General features: G+C 41.4%; 1 protein-coding gene across 4 annotated transcripts in view; it reads left to right on the forward strand.

The window, feature by feature from the left end:
• Nucleotides 1-1,465: 1,465 nt before the first annotated feature.
• The window catches only part of NXPE3 (neurexophilin and PC-esterase domain family member 3), a 46,369-nt gene continuing 24,768 nt past the window's right edge, over nt 1,466-23,066 (forward strand). Inside the window, exons 1-4 of one of the 4 annotated variants that reach the window (XM_082696288.1) lie at nt 1,466-2,095; nt 4,637-4,801; nt 5,086-5,236; nt 7,851-8,400. In XM_082696288.1, coding sequence (XP_082552414.1) covers nt 8,308-8,400 — 93 coding nt within the window. In that variant the 5' untranslated portion in view covers nt 1,466-2,095; nt 4,637-4,801; nt 5,086-5,236; nt 7,851-8,307. The remainder of the gene's footprint in view (nt 2,096-4,636; nt 4,802-5,085; nt 5,237-7,850; nt 8,401-23,066) is intronic. The other 3 variants (XM_082696289.1, XM_082696291.1, XM_082696290.1) reach the window with 3 other exon arrangements.

Below are 23,066 nucleotides of genomic sequence, written 5' to 3' on the forward strand. Positions count from 1 at the left end.
GTATTTTTCACTGGGTGTGTGGTGACTTTGCAGAGTTATTTGAAGTGATACGCAGTTATCTAGTAGTGATAGGCAGGCCTCCCTGGTCCTGGTCACTCTTTTTTGTGGCCAAAATGACTGTATATAGGTAAGATGACTCAAATGCTTCAGGATTATGAGTGCCTGTGGGAGAAAGGGTTTATCAGGTCACTAATGTGATCCCAAACCATGACTTAGAAGTCAGCACTTCCTGTTTTAAGTATTTGCAGCTTACCAGGCAGCCAGACTATAAAAGATAGGTGATGGGGTGTCTGGGAGATAGGACTGAGAGCACAAATTTATCATATGGGGATCATCTTCTAGCAGAGGCAACGGAAGTCACCTTTTATGAACAGGCCTTGGAAGGCTTTCTTCAGGAAGGAGAATGAAATGGTTACTCCAGAAGAGCGGCCGTTTTGTAGAAATTGCTTTTCTTCCATCCGTCGGGTCACCCATGCATGTAGTTCTCCCACGAAAACATCTGAATAAGCCCGTAGAGTCCATTGTGGTCAGTAAATGTAAAAATAATTAATGTTGGTTACAATTGGTATTAATTCTTCTTCAACCTTGAGATAATAGTCTGGGGCAGGTCTATTTTTAGAGTCTGTGTTTTGTTGGGATAAATTCCATTAACCCCACTGTGCACTGAAGAACACAGAGCAGCCCGCAATCCCTTCCGGCTTCCTGAGCAGGTCCTTTATCTGTCTTCCAAGGTCTCCTCTCAGTTTCTGAATTTCACATAGCTATAGACGTTCTACCGCGTAGAAGAACGTCCAAAATAGGATGACCCAGATTTGGGGGATGGGAGAACGTATGCAGGCATTTTTGTCAGAAGACCTATGTTATGTACAGGGAGAGTAAGAGGAACGAGGCTGTTTTAAGAGCAAATAGAGTAAGCCGACTAATTCCAAGCCGGGAAAGACTGAAAGACTTGCCGTTCCAGAGCTCGTGCGTGGCCAATCGTGTTTTTTTCTGGAAGAAACAATACATTCCGCCCCTGACAGGGAAGACGGCCCAAGTACGGGCTTCTCCAGTATGGTTACTTCGGCTGACAAGAAAAAAAGTCTTGAAACAGACCGTCCCTGGGGAACCCTCAGGTTCGAAGGCGAGAGAAGCCCGTCCCGAGCGGGCTAGAGCTCGGGCCACAGGGCTGCAGCTGTATGACGCCCTGCCGCGCAGAAGCAAAGCGGCCCTTTGCGCGAACAGCGCCCACTACGCTTGCCTCGCCTCGTGGCTCAGCGTTCCGCGCACGGCGCCCGCGGCTGTCAATCAGCATCCTCGGCCCGCCTCTCCTGGAGTTCAACCAATTGTAGCCGGGGGTCGGGGGTGAGGAGACGTAGCGGGGCCAGGAAGCAGGGGCCAGGCAATCTGGAGCAGCCTCCCCAGATCCCGCGTTCCGAATGCCTAGCGGCCAGAGAGAGCACAGCGGACCGCAGGGCTCGGCGGTGAGTGCGGGACTCCGGCTTGTGCGCAGGCGCCGGGCTGGGTCCCTGCCGCTCGAGGGACCCAATGCCTGGCGCCTCGCGGGCGCCTCTAGTCTGAGAAGCCCCTTTCTCCGCACGCGCCGACCCCTGAGTCCCCGGCCTGGTGCAGAGGAGCTGCAGACTCGGGGGTCACGGCTGGGGGTTCTGGAGCGAGAAAGGGAAAGCTTCCGTCCTCGGCGGGGGCAGAATTGGAGCCTCCGGCTGCCGTAGCTTCGGACCTGAGTTGCCCGAGCCGCTGCGGCTCCCGCAGGAGGGGGCGGGGCTGACGCGAGCATCTCCGTGCTCAGTTTTCCGGACTTAATGCAACGCGGGCAGGTGCAGCAGCTGAAGACCTCTTCCTAACCCGGTGCGGGGCACTTTGCGACGCCTGCCTCCTCCGCCCCATTGTCCCGTCTCACTGCTGCTCCGGGGCCCAGCAGCCACTTGCCTGGCGATGCTCTCACACTTTGGACTCTTCTGGCATTATTGAGCTGACGCTTTGGGACATCAGATTCAGGTCCTATGGGGAGAGAAGCGTGTGACTTTGCAAGGTGTGATGTGGAAGCCCGCGCCTGTCACCCGTCTCCGCTTGATTAAAGGCCACTAGGGTGGTGGTAAGTGGCATTCTCAGTCAGGATTTATACAAATTTCGTGTGTAATTGTAAAATTTTCCTCTCTTTTCATTATTCACTCTAAAGGAGGATTGCTGCCAGTTTCCTAAAGATGAAGAACTACACTGCTCAGTGGCCCTTCCCCTTCCTCACTGTGGTTATCATTTGGAACATCAGGGTGTGCTTGAAGCTGGCGGGACTCCCAGACTCTGATCATTAATTGTCTGATTCCATGCAGTGGAGGTAGCAGCACGCTCCAAGGTGTTTGGGTTCTGCTTTCCTCTGCCGGTACTTCGTCTCTTCTCTCCACAGTCTCTGGCCTGATAAAGTGCTGTTATTTGTTACTGAGAAGGGAAACGAAGGAATAGATCACTGAAGTGAGGTTGGCTGTCCCTGTTATCCCGGAATCGGATGGTCCTGAGGGGACAGTGTAAGTTACAATTCAGAGATCATTTTGGAAAGGCCTGACCCGCTGATAGAAATAACACCGCTGGCCACCTCATACTGGCGGTTCCCCTGTTTGGCAGTATACTATAGTAGTCATTTGGAGACCTTTTTTTAAAAAACCTGTTTCTTAGGCCCTGGTCCTACAGATTCCGATTCAGTTAGTTGAGTCTGGTCTAAGCATTGGCATGGTTAAAAGCTTACAGGATGATGTTAATGTGCATACGAGTTTAAAGAACACAGCCTATCAATGTGCTTTATTTTTTTCTTACAGCACTTACTACTCTGTGACTTATTTAACTGATTTCTTCTAGTCTCCTCTCCAACTGCTCCCCCCCCATGAAAACATGGGGTGCTGCTTTGGAAGAAGGGCAGGGGAAGGCCTGGGTGGTGAGTCAGCACTTTGGGTGTGTGAGGTGGGGATAAATGAAAGAGAAATAGAATCAGGGGAAACAAGTCCTGCAGACTTCTGCTGTGCTTCCTCTTTGTCAAGGGTTGACCTTACTTGGTGACCAGTCATTGTCATATTCATGGATATGGCTCCAGTTCTTTCTCTGGATCCTGGCCTGTTAAGTTTCAGGGTCATACCCAGCACCCTGTGAAATATAGGTGCTCTTTGTACTTATTGAAGTATGGTTAACATACAATATTATATCAGTTTCAGGTGCTCACCATAGTGGTTTGACATTTATATACATTATGAAACGATCACCACAAGCAACGTAGTTATTGTCTGTCATCATATGGAATTATTACTATATTACTCACTGTGTTCTCTATATTACATTTGCATCCCCATGACTTATTTATTTGGTAACTGGAAGTTTGTACCTCTTAATCCTCCTCATCTATTTTGCACCCCACCACGTCCCTCCCCTCTGGCAACCATTGTTTTTTTCTCTGTGTTTATGAGTTATACAGCTGCAATTTGGAAAGTTTGATATATACATTTTTTAGAGGGGAAAGGGGCAGACGGAGAGGGAGAGAGAGAGAGAGAGAGAAAGGAAGAATCTCGATGTCAACCCTGAGATCATGACCTGAGCTGAAATCAAGAGTTGGATGTTTAACTCACTGAATCACGCAGGTGCCCCTGACCTAGAAATATTTAAGTTCGAGTATATTCCATGTAGATCTGTGATTTGTCTTCTGTGTAGGGGGTCCACATATTTTGAAGTAAAATTCTATATACTTTGTCTGACAAGTACAATTATATTTATGTGGGTAGCAGTTCAGGGTATATAGAATGGGGACTGTCCCAGAAACTGGATGTGTAGTTATCCTATAATAACTTATCTTTGTGAAATGGTTGTCTAATTCCCTAGGGGACGGGTTTGCTGCCCAATTTTCTTTTTAGTACTGAACTATCTCATTGATGTTACTGACAGTTTTAATTCCGAGTGATGTAAACAGTCACTCTGTAATTCTCTTATGAGATGGGGTAGGAAGTCACATACGTAGTGGCAGTCTAGGGTTTTTGTGACAGGCCATTAAGAAGTTAGATTGGCTGGAAGTAGTCTTAATCACCTTTGGCAGAAGAGACCCAATAGACCATGCATTTTACTTTTTGCTTGTCCTTCAAACATAAATATGAGGCATGACTAAGTGATGGACTGATACATTAGGAGGATTTGAAAACAAGACTGCTCAAATTTAAATTCCTCCTGAATTAATCATAACTTTTGGATCTGTCTAGATACCTCTTACTTTCTATAGTGGTAGGATGGGTTGTTGAAGTACATAATTATTCTAGTCTAAGAAAAGTAACATATGGAGGTTTTATCTTTGATTTATATTTTTTCAGTTATTTTGCTAATTATAAAATTTGACCTTCAGCTCAGATCTGGGAGTAACTTGCCATGTTTAAGTTTATATCTATCTATCTATCTATCTATCTATATCTATCTATCTATATTTATCTATCTATATTTATCTAAAAATAGCCAGTTGCTATTTTTTATTAGTAGTAAAGGAAATGTTTCTCCTACTTTGTTATACTGAAATCTCTGTGCATCGCGGGATAAAACTATACTCTTGATTTCAAATGTTTTCCTTAATTTTGGTATCTTTAACCTGGATATCATGTGTGTAATCTTGTTGCAGCAGGAAGAATGGTATAAAAGTGAGGAAACATCAACCGGTGCTTTGAATGTGGCAAGAAAAGAATAAGTGCTGTCATGATTGTTTGAATTCAGGACTTTACACTGAAAGGAAAGTTAGATGTAAGCTCTAATCTCTTCTTGGGAACTGGAAATTTTTTTAAAAAAGGTAAGTAACATTCAGTAATAAATTTTTATTTTTGGCTGGTCTAGGAAACTTTTCCTTAGAGTCATTCTGTCTAGCACTTTTGTTTTTATTCAATTCTAAGGCAGTTTGAGATACTGAATGATATTGTCCTGCTGTCTTTTTAGATAACTTTCTTGATGTAATGCGTAGGTTTTTTATTTGTAGGAAAACAGTAGAGAACGATTAGAGATTTCTTCTTTCACTTTGAAATTTTTCATTTTATTATTTATTTATTTTGTAATAGATTTTCTTTATTTATTTAACAGAGAGAGGGATCACAAGTAGGCAGAGAGGCAGGCAGAGAAAGAGGGAAGCAGGCTCCCCACTGAGCAGAGAGCCTGATGTGGGGCTCGATCCCAGGACCCTGAGATCATGACCTGAGCCGAAGGCAGATGCTTAATCCACTGAGCCACCCAGGTGCCCCGAAATTTTTCATTTTAAATTCAGTTGTTTTTCTGTATTTGGTTTAATGCTGTATTTCTTCTTATGGCTTGTTGTTAATTATTACTTTTAGAAACCTGCTTTTTTTTCTATTTGTACTATTTTTACTTCTATTTCCTGGTGAAAACTTAGGACACAAAGATAAAGGAGAAAAAAAACTGTGCAGAGGTAACAACTATGAACATTTTCATATATGTCTTTTCAGAGAGAGGTCTACGTGTCCCTTAGACCACATCTACTTAGATATACAGATGGGTCTAGAAGTCAGGTCTTGCATGCCCCTCCAGTAACAACTTTCAGTAGAAGTCCTTGGCCATGAGAGGTTTCTTGCACATTTGCTTTGCTACCTATGTCCCTGTGGTCCCCGTAGTTCTGGAGTCTGCTGCCCTTGCCATCCTTCTGCACCCCTGACCGCAGCTGCACTGCTGCCACCTGGCTCTGAATAACACTAACCTTCTCGAAGCTGCTGGTTTTTCTGTAGTACACAGACAGTGCTTACTGTGGTGCTGCTGAATCTCCGTGGAGTATTGTCTTTGGTCTTCTCCCTCTCTGGGCATGAGGGAAGCCTATGATATTTATGGCCAACTCCTGCTCTTCTACAGAAGAGCAGTTGGGCCCTGATGACAGAGTCATTTCTTCTGGTTCATAGTTATTTCTTTCTAGGATTTATAGGCACTTTGGGGTGAGTGGGTGCTTGGGTGTTAGGGGTGGGGTTGAGGGGTCATCAAATGGGGTCTTGCACAGTGCTTGGTATCCCTGTATAGGGAGCCTGCAGAGGGATAAATATTCGTAATTTAGGAGAGGAAATACCTTTTGTCTGATATAAGTGTAAGCTTTTCCGTGGGAGTTTCTGGCACTTAGTACAGTGTGTGCTGCAGAGTAGGCTTCCATAATTTTTTGTTCTGTGGATTGTTGCATCAATATATATCATGTAAGGGGGAGGTACTGTGAGTGAATCCAAGAAATATGATACATTGTTTTTACTAAGTTGCTTTTTCTCTGATGCATGGTTTCTGTGTTTTTTTTTTTTTTCTTTTGTTGTTTTATTTTTAAGATTTTACCTATTTGACAGAGAGAAAGAGACAGAGAGCACAAATAGGGGGAGCAACAGAGGGAGAAGGAGAAGCAGGCTCACCACTGAGCAGGAATCCCCAACACAAGGTTCAATCCCAGGACCCTGGGATCAAGATCTGAGCTGAAGGCAGTCACTTAACTGACTGAGCCACCCAGTTGTCCCTTTTTTGTTTGTTTGTTTTTATAAGATTTTATTTATCTGAGAGAGAGAGCTCGCTGGGGGAAGGGGCAGAGGGAGAGGAAGAGGGTCAAGCGGACTCCATGTTCATCACAGAGCCCTGCTCTGGGGCTCAATCTCACAATCCCGAGATCACCACCTGAGCTGAAGCCAAGAGTTGAAGCTTAACCAACTGAGCCACCCAGTTGCCCTGGTTTCTGTTTTTTTTTTTTTTTTTTTTTTTAATTTTAAATTTTAAATTTTTTAAATATTTATTTATTTGAGAGAGAGAGAGAGAAGATAGAGACAGAGAGCTGTGGAGGGGGAACAGAGGGAGAGGGAGAAGCAGATTCTACCCTAAGGGTGGAGTCTGATGTGGGACTCGATCTCATGACCCTGAGATCACTACCTGAACTGAAATCATGAGTCGGATGCTCAATGGACTGAGCCACCCAGGTGCCCCTCTGTTTTTTTTTTTTTTTTTTTTTTTTTTAATCATGATTGGTATAGTCTAGTTGGAGGAACAGGAAGTACATACAAATACAGAAATACAGAGGAGTGAAAATGCTGAGATGTGAAGTGAGAAGAAAGTGCTGTGGGACTTCTGAGGATGGAGATCAAGTTAGAATAGCTCAGTTCTATCTCCTTTATGAGGCAGAGATGAGGAGGAGTTGTGGTCCTTGTGAGGTGGGAATGGACTGGCCAGGTGGAGTGAAAGAGAGAGGGAGTAGGGCGGCTTGCCAGGTCCAGTTACAACGTTGCGATGCAGTTGAGGTAGTCAGAGATCCTCTGTGCCATAGTTATGCACCCTTTCACCATGACTTCTCCACCTTGCCCTCTATGGAGAGCCTAGCTAGAAACAAAATACTAGTATTTTTTTCTGTTTATCTATACCAAAATAAAAACTGGGGAGAGCATTTTGAATTCATTATGCGAGAACAGGTAGGAGTGGCAGGCTCTGAAGTCCTCTGCCTCTAGCAGTTATGATGAGGGAGTTGGGTCTCCTCTTAATTGTCAGGCTTAGCTTTTCTTTCCTCTATCTTCAGGGTTAGTGTCTTCCATCCTGGGCCCTGTTAATCTGCTGAGGGAACATCCTCCCTCAGGAGCTGGACATCTGAAGGGTATTTCACGTCTTCTGCTGTGCAGGGGGACAGCACTCCTTGTTTTCTAGAGGGGGTGGGGATAGTTTGCACAGTCTCACAGAACTCCTCATAAAATCAGCAGGTTTCCTTTTAATGCTCGTCAAATATGATCACTTTAGGGGTGTTATGTAACTTGAGCTATAAGGGAAGGGGAATGATTTTATCTACTTAGACCTCTAGAAATTTAACAGTGACTTTAATTTTCTAATCCCTAAAGGTTTGAAGACATTCTTCTTTGCTTTCTTCAAAGTTAAAACCTAAAATTTGCAGGACAAATATCACTGTATTTGTATGGAACTCTGGGATTGGGTTTGAGCAAATTGAATGCGCAACAGATCTTACTGTGCTGTGGCTCTTTGCTTTCTCCTCATGACTTTGGGCCTTTGAGAGGGTTCAGGAAGAGGAAGTGTGGCACCTTTCCTCTTACCACACACTTGGCTGTTGGAGTTGGTGATCTGTATTCTCATCTTCCCTGTTTGAAGGACTCCTCTGAAGAAAAGTGTGCTTCTGAAGTCAACCCTAGCCTCTCCTCCATACAAAGAGCTCTTAATGATACTAGCGGAAAACAAATTCAACTAAAAGCTCGTCTGCAGATCAGAAGAACGAAGACATGGAGTTTTGAGGAGTGAAGGTAGCATGGCGTCGGCCATGGGTGATCAAGACACAGACAGACAATGTGGCTCAATTTCTTCAAACTACGGCTTTTCTGCTGTCTGCTTGCTGTGCTGATGGTGGTGGTGCTGGTCGTCAATGTTACTCAGGTAGAGGTGAGTACTTTTTATGAGTACTTCATAAGCTCCTTTATAACTAAAGGAACCAAATCTAAGGATTTGGGGCTAACTAGCCTAGGAAATGCTGGTCATCAGAAAACTTATCCTGGTCATAGCTCTTGTTTTCATTTATTCAGTAAGTGTTGGAGTACCTTCAGTGGTTATATACTGTGCTGGTCACAGAGGGTACAGTGGTGAAGTTGACAGACATGATTTCTTTGCTTATAGAGCTCATATTCTAAATGTGCATAGGAGAAAATAATAATCATAGTCATATAGTAATAATAAGTGATTATTAGGAATTGTGAAGAATACAGTCAAGAAAGGAAAGCAGACTACGCTATAGTTGTTAGGGGGTTGAAAGAGGGTTTTTTCAAGGAGGGGACCTTTTATTTTATTTATTTATTTATAAGATTTATTTACTTGACAGAGATCACAAGTAGGCAGAGAGGCAGGAGAAAGCAGGCTCCCTGCTGAGCAGAGAGCCCGATGCGGGGTTCATCCCCAGGACCCTGGGCTCATGACCTGAGCCAAAGGCAGAGGCTCTAACTCACTGAACCACCATGGTGCCCCAAGGAGGGGACCTTTTAGCTGACTGCTGGCCAAAAACTGAAGGAAAACTCAGAGGAGGGAGTTGATGAATCTGTCCTAGAGACTACAGAATGCACACAAGGGCAGGACTGTGTCCTACTGACCCCTTCCAGTGCCTGGCACTAGGAATGAACTTAGTATGCCCCTCTCCCCCGCTTTGCCACTCATAAGTCACTGAAATTTATGGAGTGATTCTAGATAAAATGATGCTGCTCTTTTACTTTTTTTGGCCTGTGAAGCTTCTCAGGTTGCATGTCCATCTTAATTACAGTGTTTCTCTGCTTCTTGGCTTTTCCTATAGGTGGAATGTCTGTGTCCCCAAGCATTCTGGCTCTCTGAGAGCTCTGATTACTGTTGTCTTTCATGCTTTCAGGTTTTTCCTTCAGCCTCCATAGTTTTCCTCATGCACTTTGGCCCTCCAGTACTCTGCTGAGTACCCGAGAGGGACCCTCTGCAGATCCCCTGAGTTCTCTCTGCATCTTTCCTCCTGCCACTTTGTCTTTTGGATTCACTTTGGTCTTTTAAGACTTGGCCACGTCCCTTCAACTTGAGTAGTTGACCAGGCTCTACCCAGGATCCCCTCCCGATGCTGCAGCCTGGAAATGCTTTCAAGGCTGTAAGCAAAGGATCACCCATGTTTTCCATCTTTCAGGCATCATTGTCCTTTGTTGTCTAATGTTCAGGGTCTGGAAAATCATTGCTTCTTATATATACATATATATATATATATATATATATATATATATATATATATATATCTTTTTTTTTTTTTTTTAAGTTGTTTCAGATGGAAGGGTAAATCTCACTGTTTCATTATCTTGGCTAGAAGTGGAAGTCTGAGGGCTTTGAATTTGAGGGTAAAGTGATCATTGAGAAGCTGCAGAGGAGAAGGATTAATGGACCAAGGAGAGGAGGTAATGTGATCTAGAGCACAAATGGAGCATAAAACTTTATGTAGGTTGAGAGACATCATATATTGTGGGTGTTCTTGTTATCATTTTAATATTGATTACGTAGAAGTTGCTGTGCTCCTTCCTCTGACCTACGAAGGAAAAATATCATGATGGTTGGCAACGTAGATGCATTTGCTGCTGGAGGGAAGGATCTTGAAGCAGTTCTTGCCTGTGGAGGAGGTGGAGTTTGGAAGGCGAGGTACTCGTTGGAGGCTTGTGTGCAGGGGCTAGGAAGAACAGAGTTGGGAGATGGAGCTGAGCCTGCAGGATGATAGACGGGCAGTAACTTTCAAGACCAGGGGTGTGCATCGCACTCTTCTTCATTGGTTTTGTGAGTGTGTGTGTGTGTATGTATGTGTATGTATGTGTGTGTTACCACATTAAATAGCGTGGGTATACAAATAGAAAAAAGAAACTTGTGTGGGTCTAGGTTGAGTGAGGAGGCAGGAAAAGGGAGAGAGACTTGAGAGGGTAGGCCAGAGTCCCACATCATTGATGTTATTGCAGGAAGGATTGTGAGAAAATTCCCCTAGTATTCCTGCTTTAGTTCTTGAGAACTTGCGAGCTGAAAGCCAACTAAGAACTCTATCTGCACCAAGACTATCTCAGCAATAAGGGAGAAGGGAGATAGAGGGCAGTGATAAACAATTAAGACAATTCTGACATTGACAATAACAAATAGTTCTTTTGATAGAGTGCAGTAAAACATTTTCCCTGTCTAAAGAGGTCATCTTGTCCAAGTTGAGAATATTGCCATGACTTTTGAACTGTTCAATTTATTACTGTGATGAAAATTGGTAAAGAAGATTAGGGTAGGGGATGGAGAGCAGGAAATGCTCTGAAGCTTGGCAGTCTGCCATCCCTTAATCTCCTTTCCATCCTATGCTTCTGATCCTAATGATGCTTTTCTTGTGATTAGAGTATCCAATCATTTCCTGAAAGGTACAGACTCAGTTTTTTTTTTTTTTAAAGATTTTATTTATTTATTTGACAGAGAGAAATCACAAGTAGATGGAGAGGGAGGCAGAGAGAGAGAGAGGGAAGCAGGCTCCCTGCTGAGCAGAGAGCCCGATGCGGGACCCGATCCCAGGACCCTGAGATCATGACCTGAGCCGAAGACAGCGGCTTAAACCACTGAGCCACCCAGGCACCCCCAGACTCAGTTTTAATTAAAAATATCACATAATATGAGAAGGAGGTGTATGTAGCAGTATCCAGTAAAAGTTGTAGAAGGGATCATTAGTATCTCTCTGAGAAGCTCTCATTGAGCACGTCCTGTTTTTTCCCCACTTATTCACTGATATTTTAAATATATATATTTTTCTGATTGTAAAGATAGTACCAGTCTGTTAGGGATTTGGCTACAAGTAAAGAAAGCTGATTCTGGCTGACTTTAATATTATTAAATGAGTAATATTAATAAATACTAATAAATATTACTCATTTATAGTAGAGTCAGGAGGTAGTTGGGCACAGCTGAGGCTCTGTTTTTTTGTAAGTCTCTGGAGTCTCTGTAAGTTCTTTGTCTCTTAGCTCTACCCTCCTTCCTTTGTGTTAGCTTTTATGCATGGCATCCTCTTTCATGGTTGGATTTTAGGATGCTGTCATAGCAATAGGTGCTTGTGTCCTTGTTCGTCAGCTTAAGAGATAGTTTGTTCTCTCATAACTCTCTGAAGAGATCACGTGCATTTTTCCATTTGCAGCTAAAATTCAGATAGCTGTTACTAGAACACTGGCATGGTCTGGGTTTGACTGCATGCATCCACCAGAAACTTGCAGCAACCTCTCCTGGATTTTCATAGGCCAGGATTGGCTTTAACCCACTGAGCCACCCATGCACCCCGAGACTATGTTATATTAATTTCAAATGAACAATACAGTGGTTCACCAATTTTATATATTATTCATATATTTTATATATTATTCATATATTCCCAATATATGTACTCTTAATCCCCTTCACCTATTTTATCCATCCCCCTACCAGCTTCCTTCTGGCTATCACCAGTTTGTCCTTTATATTTAAAAGTCTGTTTTTTTCATTTGTCTTTTTCTTTCTTTCTTTGTTTTTTTCTTGTATATCACATATGAGTGAAATCATATGGTATTATGTCTTTGTCTAACTTCACTTAGCATTATACTCTCTAGGTCCATACATGTTGTTGCAAATGGCAAGATTATGCTGAGTGATATTCCATTATATGTATATATACACCACATCTTCTTTGTCCATTCTTCTGTGGATGGACACTTGGACTGCTTCCATATCTTGGCTATTGTAAATAATGCTGCAGTAAATAGAGGGGGACATATATCTTTTTGAATTAGTGTTTTTATTTTCTTTAGGTAAGTATCCATTATGTAGTTACTAGATCATTTGGTAATTCTATTTTTAAATTTTTTTAAAAAGATCTTATTTTATTTATTTGTCAAAGAGAGAGAGAGAGAGCATAAGCAAGCAGAGCGGCAGGCAGAGGGAGAAGCAGGTTCCGGATGCGGAACTTGATCCCAGAACCCTGGGATCATGATCTGAGCTGAAGGCAGGCGCTTAACTGACCGAGCCACCCAGGCATCCAGTACTTCTATTTTTAACTTTTTGAGGAAACCTCCGTACTGTTTTCCACAGTGGCTGCACAAGTTTGCATTCCTACTAACAGTGCATGAGGTTCCTTCTTCTCCACATCTTTGCCTTCTGTTGTTGTTTCTTACGTTGTTGATTTTAGCCATTCTAACAGGTTTGAGGAGATAACTCATTGTGGTTTTGATTTGCATTTCCCTGATGACGAGAGATGTTGAGCATCTTTTCACGTGTCTCCTGGCCAGCAGGATGTCTTTGGAAAATGTCTGTTCATGTCTTCTGGCCATTTTAAATTGGATTGTTTGCTTTTATTTTATTATTATTATTATTTTTTGGTGTTGAGTTATATAAGTTCTTTATGTATTTTGGATAGTAATTCTTTATGGATATGTCATTTGCAAATATCTTCTCCCATTGCGTAGGTTGTCTTTTTGTTTTATTGATTATTTCCTTTGCTATGAAGAATTGTTTTATTTTAACGTAGTCCTAATAATTTATCATTGCTTTTTTTCCCCTTGCCTGAGGAAATATATCTAGAAGAATGCTGCTATGGCCAGTGTCAGAGAAATTACTGTCTGTGCTCTCTTCTAGGATTTTTTATGGTTTCAGGTTTCCTATTTAGATCTTTAATCCATTTTGAGTTTGTTTTTCTGTATGGTATAAGAACATGATCCATTTTAATTCTTTTACATGTAACTGTCCAGTTTTCCCAATACCATTTGTTGAATAGACTGTCTTTTTCCCATTGCGCATTCTTGGCTTTTTTGTCAAAGATTAATTGACCAAATGATTGTGAGTTTATTTCTGGGCTCTTTATTCTGTTCTGTTGATCTATGTGTCTGTTTTTGTGCTAGTACCATACTGTTCTCCTTACTACAGTTTGTAGTATATCTTGAAATCTGGGATTCTGATAGTTCCAGTTTTTTTTTTTTTTTGACGGAGAAGGGAAAGAGAATGAGCGGGTCAGGTTGGGTGCAGAGAGAGAGAGAGAAGCAAATTCCCCACTGAGCAGGGAGCTCGATGTCACGGGGCTCCATCCCAGGACCCTAGGGTCATGACCTGAGACAAAGGCAGATGCCTAACTGACTAAGTCACTCAGGTGTCCTGTGATACCTCCAGTCTTGTTCTTTTTCAAGACTGATTTGGCTATTTGGAATCTTTTATGCTTCCATACAATTTTAGGATTATTTGTTATAGTTTTGTCAAAAATGCTATTGGTATTTCATAAGGATTACAGTAAATTTGTGGATTGCTTTGGGTAGTATGGACATTTTAACAGTATTAGTTCTCCCAGTCCATGAGCATGGAATATCTTTCCATGTGTTTATGTCATCTTTAATTTTTTTTATCGTGTTTTGTAGTTTTCAAATTACAGGTCTTTCACCTCCTTGGATAAGTTTATTCCTAAATATTTTATTGTTTTTGGTGCAATTGTAAATGGGATTGTTTTCTTAATTTCCCTTTTTTTGCTGCTTTATTGTTAGTATATAGACATCCAAAGGATTTCTGTATATTGATTTTGTATCCTGAAATTGGTTGATCTTGAATAGCTGGGATGGCTACCCAAGGAACAAGAGTAAGAGTAGGAAAGGAAGAGAGGAAAAGGGTAGGAAGGAGAAGGGGGTATGTCAGGAGCATGCATGGTTTGGTCCTTAATGGTTTGTTATATCCTTACAACAACTGAAAAAGAGAAGGAGGATGGAATGTTTCCTTTAAAAAAATTTTTTTTAAAGATGTTATTTATTTATTTGACAGAGAGAGAGAGTGAGAAAGAGACAGCGAGAGAGGGAACACAAGCAGGGGAAGTGGGAGAGGGAGAAACAGGCTTCCAGCCAAGCAGGGATCCAGATGCAGGGCTCGATCCCAGGAGGCTGGGATCATGACATGAGCTGAAGGCAGACACCCAACGACTGAGCCGCCCAAGCGCCCTGGATGCAGTATTTCCCAATAGGCAATCAGTAGATAAGGGAAAATTTTCTTTTCTTTCTTTTTATTGAGATAGATGACATATAACATGTAGGTTTAAGGTATGCAGTGTGTTGATAGGCTATTTATATATTGCAATATGATTATCACCATAGGATTTTATAATATCGGATCTTATAACATAGTCTTTAATCTATTTTGAGTGGTATAAGAAAGGGTCTAGTCATTTGTCTGCTCGTTGTCCAGTTTTTCCAACACCATTTATTGAAGAGACTATGCTTTTGAGTACTATGCCATTGAGTATTTGTGTCTCCCTTATCAAATATTAGTTGATTCTAGGGGTGCCTGGCTGGCTTACTTGTTCTTGATCTTGGGGTCATGAGTTTCAGCCCCACATTGGGCATAGTAATTGCTTAAAAAAATTAGGTGATTTGGGGCGCCTGGGTGGCTCAGTGGGTTGAGCCGCTGCCTTCAGCTCAGGCCCTGATCTCAGGGTCCTGGGATCGAGTCCCGCATCGGGCTCTCTGCTCAGCAGGGAAGCCTGCTTCCTTCTCTCTCTCTCTGCCTGCCTCTCAGTGTACTTGTGATTTCTCTCTGTCAAATAAATAAATAAAATCTTTAAAAAAAAAAAAATTAGGTGATTGTGTATGTGGGGCTTTATTTTGGGGTCTTAATTCTATTCTGTATTTGTGCCAGTACTGTACTGTTTTGATTACTATAATTTTGTAGTGTAGTTTGAAAACAAGAAGTATGATACCTTTAGTTTTGTTCTTGTTTCTTAGGATTGCTCTGGTTATTCGGGGTCTTTTACAAATTTTGTTTTCCCTGTTTTTTTTTTTTTTATTAAAAATGTCACTGGAATTTTGATAGGGATTACTTTATAAATGTCTGTTAGGTCCATTTGATATAATGCATGTATGGTCCAAATCCAGTAGTTCCTTGTTGATTTTCTGTCTGGATGATCTGTCCATTGCTGACAGTGGAGTATTGAAGTCCCCTACTATTCTTTTATTGTTGTCTATTTCTCCCTTCAGTTCTGTTAGTATTTAATATATATGTTAATATATTTAGGTGTTCTGTTGTTGGGTTGGTATATATTTATGATTGTTACATCCTCTTGATGAATTGACCTCTTTATCATTCTATAGTGACCTTTTTTGTCACTTGTTACTGTTCTTGGCTTAAAGTTTATTTTGTTTCATAGAAGCATAACCAACCTCTCTTTCTTTTGGTTTTTACTTGTTTGGGATATCTTTTGTCATCTCTTTGCTTTCAGCCTGTGTGTGTCCTTAAATCTGAAGTTACCTTTAGTCCACCTATTTTTTTTTGGGGGGGGGGGGTTTAAAAAAAAATCCATTCAGCTATTATTTGCCTTTTTCTTGGTGAATTCAATCCACTTATATTTAGAGTTATTTGTTGATATATAAGGACTTAGTAATGCCATCTTATTAATTGCTTTCTGATTGTTTTATATTTTCATAGTTTCTTTTTCCCTCCGTTTATGCCTTTTATAAAGTGGTGTTTTTCTGTAGTGGTATGCTCTGTTTTTCCTTTCTTTCTCTTTTGAATCTGTTCTGTTTTTGCATTGTGGTTACCATGGGATTTATATAAAATATCTTATAGATAAAGCTGTCCCTTTTAACCCTATAACAACTTAATTTCAGTAGCATACAAAGCTCTATCTACCCTTTTACTGATGTGGGACTTGATCCCAGGGTCCTGGGATCATGACCTGAGATGCAGATGCCCAATGAAGGCCGATGCCCAACTGACTGAGCCACTCAGGCATCCCTACAATTACAGTTTTCTAAATCTGACTGTATGTTTCTCTTTACTGTTCTGTAGAATACTTTCATATATTCTCATGTCACCAATTAGTTTCTTCATTCATTCAGTTTGAAGAACTCTTTTCAGCATTTTTGCAAGGCAGATCTAGTGGTGATACACGTTCTCAGCTTTTGTTTGTCTGAGACAGTCTTCATTTCTCCTTCATATTTGAAGCTAAATTTGCCAGACTCAGTGTTTTTGGTCGACACTTTCTTTTAACACTGAATATGTCATTTCACTTTTCCTGGCACCGAGTTCTGCTGAGAAACTTGCTGATAGCCAAATGGGTGTTCCTTTCAGATTACAGTCTTTTTTCTGGCTGCTTTTAGGATTCTCTGTGTTTGTTTTTGACAATGTTATTATATTTTGTCTTGAAGAAGGTTTTTCTGCATTGAGATAATTGGGTGATCTATTAGCTTTGTGAACTTGGTCATCCAGCTGTATCCCCAGGTTTGGAAAGTTGACAGCTTTTATCTTTTTATTTTTTAATATTTATTTTTTTATTTTTTGGGAAGATTTTATTTATTTATTTGGCAGACGGAGATCACAAGTAGGTAGAGAGGCAGGCAGAGGAGGAAGCAGGCTCCCTGCTGAGCAGAGAGCCCAATGTGGGGCTCCATCCCAGGTCCCCAGGATCATGAACTGAGTGAAGGCAGAGGCTTTGACCAACTGAACCACCCAGGCGCTCCCTGTCTTGTCTTTTTAAATAAACTTTCTGGCTCTCTGTTCTTTCTCAAATTCTGATTATTCTAATAGTTGTACATTTAATGTTATCCTGTAGATCATATAGGCATTCTGTGTTCTTTTTCATTCTCTTTTTCTTGTTCATTTCTGATCAGGTTATTTCAGAGTTTTTGTTTTCCAGATCACTTATTATGTCTTCCATTTGATCTCCTCTACATAGAGATGCTCTTTACGGCATTTTTCATTGCATTCATTGCATTTCTGTTTACTTCTTTTTTATGATTTCTCTCTCTTTGTAGATTTCTCATTTTGCTGATGTACTTAGTTGAATTGTTGAGTTTCCTTAACCAGCTATTTTGAATTCTTTATCAGGTAGCTTGTTAAATTCTGTGCCTTTGAGTTAGGTTATTGGAAGATTATTGTTATCTTTTGGTGATGATGTGTTTCCTGGATTTTTCATGTTCTTTTAGGTTTGCATTGCTCTTTTGGAGGCAGATACTACCTCAAACCTTTGCTAGTTACCTTCAAATGGGGTAGACTGTTCGTCCTGTAGTATCTGGGGTTTTCTTCTCTTTATGTGGCCGTGTCTTCACTACATTTTCGCTTCTTCATGTGACACAATTCTTAAGCTCTTATCTCTTCTCTGAGTCTTATAAACCACCAGGCTAGCTGTTGTTAACTTCTTTTGTTTTCTAGAAAGTGGCACTATAACTCAAGTTTCTGGTTTCTTCTTTGCTGGTAGATATTAGTCTGTTTTTCTGATAGCACTCATTTATCAGACTTACACTTGCCACCTTACCTGGGAAGTGTATGCCAGGAGCTGTTGCAGAGTCAGAGAAGGTGTGAGTTTAGTACTCAGGGTGTTGGGCTGCTCGTGGGCTTGGTGGGGAGATTGTCAGGTGAGGTTCTCCCATAGGCTTATGGACCACCTTCCTGCTAAAGTTTTGAGCACAGTCAGCAGGAATGCCCTTTGATATTCTCATTTGCCTTTTTCCTGATCTTCTCCCTCCCACCAGTCGTGGAGGTCCAGCCTCAGTACTCTGGGTGCTGCCGGAGAGTAATGGGTTTCCCCACTGGCATCTCACTCAACAGGGATGGCTGGGCATTAACTCCCACTCTCCTTTTCCTGCTTGGGAGAGGGTGCTGTGAGAGTTCATCTGCACTGTGTTGTGTTGGGGAGGGATTGCACCAGCAGAGTTTCTGATTACCACTCCATGACACCACCAGGGGCATGCTGGAATCTCCTGCTCTAGGGAAAGCTGGATTTCCATCCATTCTTTTTATTCATTGGGATCTGAAGATTTTTCCTGACTGTGGTCATAAGGGGTTGGGGTAGGTTCACTGGCTCTTCTGCAGCCTATGCTGAGTCTGTCTGCCTATTACCGGATGCACATGTGGGTGAGGCGCCTCAGTCCCTTGGCATCTGGTGCTGTTCCCCACAACTCCCACAAAGGCCCCTTTGTTTGTGGACAGATGCCTGTTGAGTTGTTGAAAGGGGAACAGAAAAGGAATGTCTTAGGCTGTTACATGCTGATGTCAGTTCTGGTAAGACAAAATTTTCAGTCATTTTTGTTCCCTCTATTACTTTTTTTTTTTAAGGATTTTATTTATTTGAGAGAGAGAGAGAGAGCGTGCGCACGACCAGGGTGGGGGCAGAGGGAGAAGCAGATTCCCTGCTAAGCAGGGAGCCCCATGCGGGGAATATTTCCTGGGATTCCAGGATCATGACCTGAGCCGAAGGCAGATGCTTAATCAACTGAGCCATGCAGGCACCCCAAAAGACTATTTTAAAAAAGATCTTTTGTTTTTAAGTGATCTCTACACCTGACATGGGGCTCAAACTCACAACCCTGATATCAAGAGTTGCATGCTCTATACCAGCTGAACCAGCCAGATGCCCCAAAGAATTTTTTAGAAAAGTTTTACGTTTAAAGTGAAATTTTGGGGTACCTGACTGGCTCAGTGGGTTAAAGCCTCTGCCTTTGGCTCAGGTCATGATCCCAGGGTCCTGGGATCGAGCCCTGCGTTGGGCTCTCTGCTTGGTGGGGAGCCTGCTTCCCCCTTCTCTCTGCCTGCCTCTCTACCTACTTGTGATCTCTCTCTGTCAAATAAATAAATAATCTTAAAAAAAAAAAAAAAAGAAAAAGTGCTCCATATCACTCGGCATCAGGGAAATACAAATCAAAACCACAATGAGGTATCACCTCACACCAGTTAGAATGGCTAAATAAACAAGTCAGGAAATGACAGATGTTGGGGAGGATGCGGAGAAAGGGGAACCCTCCTACACTGTTGGTGGGAATACAAGCTGGTGCAGCCACTCTGGAAAACAGCATGGAGGTTCCTCAAAATGTTGAAAATAGAACTGCCCTATGACCCAGCAATTGCACTATTGGGTATTTACCCTAAAGATACAAATGTAGTGATCCAAAGGGGCACATGCACCCGAATGTTGATAGCAGCAATGTCCACAATAGCCAAACTATGGAAAGAACCTAGATGTCCATCAACAGATGAATGGATCAAGAAGATGTGGTATATATACACAATGGAATACTATGCAGCCATCAAAAGAAATGAAATCTTGCCATTTGCGACAACATGGATGGAACTAGAGCGTATCATGCTTAGCGAAATAAGTCAAGCAGAGAAAGACAACTATCATATGATCTCCCTGATATGAGGAAGTGGTGATGCAACATGGGGGCTTAAGTGGGTAGGAGAAGAATCAATGAAACAAGATGGGATTGGGAGGGAGACAAACCATAAGTGACTCTTAATCTCACAAAACAAACTGAGGGTTGCTGGGGGGAGGGGGTTTGGGAGAAGGGGGTGTGATTATGGACATTGGGGAGGGTATGTGCTTTGGTGAGTGCTGTGAAGTGTGTAAACCTGGTGATTCACAGACCTGTACCCCTGGGGATAAAAATATATGTTTATAAAAAATAAAAAAATTAAAAAAAAAATTTAAAAAAAAAGCAAAAATTTTTTTTTATTATTAAGATTTTTAGTTTAATTCCAATGTAGTTAACATACAGTGTTATATTAGTTTCAGGTGTACAATATAGTGACTCAGCAATTCTATACATAATTACTCAGCTCATCATCATAAATGTACTCTCTTATCCCTTTCAGATGTTTCACCCATCACCACCACTTTTCTTCTGATATGCTTTATTTATTATCATTATTTTTTAAGATTTTTATTTATTTATTTGACAGACAGAGATCACAAGTAGGCAGAGAGGCAGGCAGAGAGAGAGGAAGGGAAGCAGGCTTCCCGCTGAGCAGAGAGCCCGATGCGGAGCTCGATCCCAGGACTCCGGGACCATGACCAGAGCGGAAGGCAGAGGCCCCAACCCACTGAGCCACCCAGGTGCCCCTGATATGCTTTATTTTAAACAAGTACCTTCATTAAAGTTTTTTTTTTTTTTTCAGCAAGAACTTAAAGCATATTTCAGAAGACATGGTTATAAAAGATGTATATAAAACATTTCATCCAAGAAAAATAGGATAAAAATTTTCTTCAAGTACACACAGAAGAATACCCTGGTAAAATCATAAAAACAGACATAACAAATATTAAAATTTATGGAAATTGAAATCATACCAAGTATATTTTTCAACCACAGTGGTACAAAACTAAAGATCAACAATAAAATAAAGCTGAAAAATCTACACTATAAATATTAAATATTTAATATGCAAATATTAAGCACTATACTACCGCAATTGACCTAATAAGATAGCAATTAGCAAAGCAAAATTTATCTCAAAACAAAAGGAAAAGACAATATTCCAAAACCTATGGGATGAAGCAAAAGCAGATGTTAGAGTGAAATTTATGCTATAAGTGTTTGTATTAAGAAAAAAATTGAGCACCTGGGTGGCTCAGTTAGTTAAGTGTTTGACTCTGGCTCAGGTCATGATCCCAGTGTCCTGGGATTGAGCCCCATGTCAGGTTTCCTGCTCAGGGGGCAGTCTGCTTCTCCCTCTGCCCCTCCCCCCAACTTGTGCACTGTGTTTCCCAAATAAAGGAATTTTTAAAAAATATTTTATTTATTTATTTGGCAAACAGAGATCACAAGTAGGCAGAGAGGCAGGCAGAGAGAGAGAGGGAGAAGCAGGCTCCCCGCTGAGCTGAGAGCCCAAACAGAGGGCTTGATCCCAGGACCCTGAGATCGTGACCTGAGCTGAAAGCAGAGGCTTAACCCCGTGAGCCACCCAGGAGCCCCTCAAATAAATAAAATCTTAAACCAAAAAAAAAAGGGATGCCTGGGTGGCTCTGTCAGTTAATTGTCTACTTTCAGCTCAGGTCATGATCCCAGTGTCCTGGGATCAAGCCCCATGTGAGGCTCTCTGCTCAGTGGGAGCCTGCTTTTCCCCCTCCCTCTGCTGCTCCCCCTGCTTGTGTGCTCTCTATTTCTCTGTCAAATAAATAAATAAAATCTGTAAAAAAATAAAAATAAAGAGCATGAAAATTTAAAAAAAAGTTGAAATAAACAACTTTACACCTCAAGGAACTAGAAAAAGAAGAAACTTACCTAATGTTTAGTAGAGAAGGAAACAAAAAATATAAGAAACGAATAAATAGAGACAAGAATAAATAATAACAAAATATTGAAAATAATGATCTGTTTAAAAAAATATATATTGGCAATGGTTTGATTATATTAAGAAGAAACAGAAGACTCAAAAACCAAAATGAGAAATGGAAGAGAAAACAATACAACAGATACCCACAGAAACACATTGTGTGGTAACAGATTACTATAAACAATTATATACTAAAATATCAGATAACTTAGGAAAAAACTCAGATAAATCCTAAAATCCCAGAATTCACCAAGATTGAATCATGAATCTTGGATCCAAGAGATAGAAAATCTTCTTGGACCAATAATAAGAATGAAGATTGAATTAGGAATCAAAAATCTCCCAGCATAGAAAAGCCTAAGACCTCCTGGTTTCTTTGGTGAATTCTGCTAAACATTAAAATACATAATAAATGACCGTCTTTATCCAAATGTTACCAATAGGGGGCACTTGGGTGGCTCAGTCGTTAAGCCTCTGCCTTCAGCTCAGGTCATGATCCTAGGGTCCTGGCATTGAGCCCCACATCGGGCTCCCTGCTCAGTGGGAAGCCTGCTTTTCCCTCTTCCACTCCCCCTGCTTGTGTTCCCTCCCTCGCTGTGTCTCTCTCTGTCAAATAAATAAATGAAATCTTTAAAAAAAAATGTTACCAATAATAGAATAGAGGGAACACATTCAAAATCATTTCATGAGGCCCGTATTACCCTGGTACCAAGCAAAGAAAAACAATACAAGAACCAGGGTATTTGGGTGACTCAGTCGGTTTAGTGACTGACTCTTGATCTCAGCTCAGGTCTTGATCTCAGGATCCTGAGTTCAGGCCTCACAGTGGGCTCAGTGCTGGGCATGGAGCCTGCTTAAAAAACAACAACAACAATACAAGAACAAAAAAATCTACTTTTTCCAATAAAGAATTGCAACTCAGACTGAATTTTCTGTTGATATCTATTTGCATCTACCTCCACGCCCTCATTCTCAATCTGCAGGTATCTTTAGGTCTAAAATAAATCTTTCGTAGGCTTAAAGCAAAATTGACAGGAAATGTTTTGTGCTGATCTCAGCCTCTGAATTACCACTCTTGTTGCTGGACTGGCTCTTGTGGTTCTTACTATGACTGCAAGCAGGAAACCTTGAAAAACAACAACAAGTTTTATTATTCATAGGTTCTGGAGGGTATACATCACACCTGGGGCAACACAGTGAGGTCATGGGTAGAGAAAGAGATAAAGATTGTGGACCTGGGGTTCTGCTATTTTGGGGGGAATCTAAGGACAGGGGCCTGGGGTTTCACGGGTTCACTCTTTATTGGTGAATTTAAAACATAAAAGTGGAATTTAGAACACAGGAAATGGTCACTTATCTAAATCTACCAAGATCTCTAAAGCAAAGGAGCCTGTTGGGGGAGGTGGTGACCTGGCTCTTTGTGTAGTCTTGTGGCTGGCATTGTGTTTTTCTGCGATAGGGGTCTTAGAAGTGGCTACCTCTTTGAAGTGCATGCGTTAGCAATCAAA

The sequence above is a fragment of the Mustela nivalis genome, assembly GCF_964662115.1.
Source record: "Mustela nivalis genome assembly, chromosome: 1".
NCBI lineage: Eukaryota > Metazoa > Chordata > Mammalia > Carnivora > Mustelidae > Mustela > Mustela nivalis.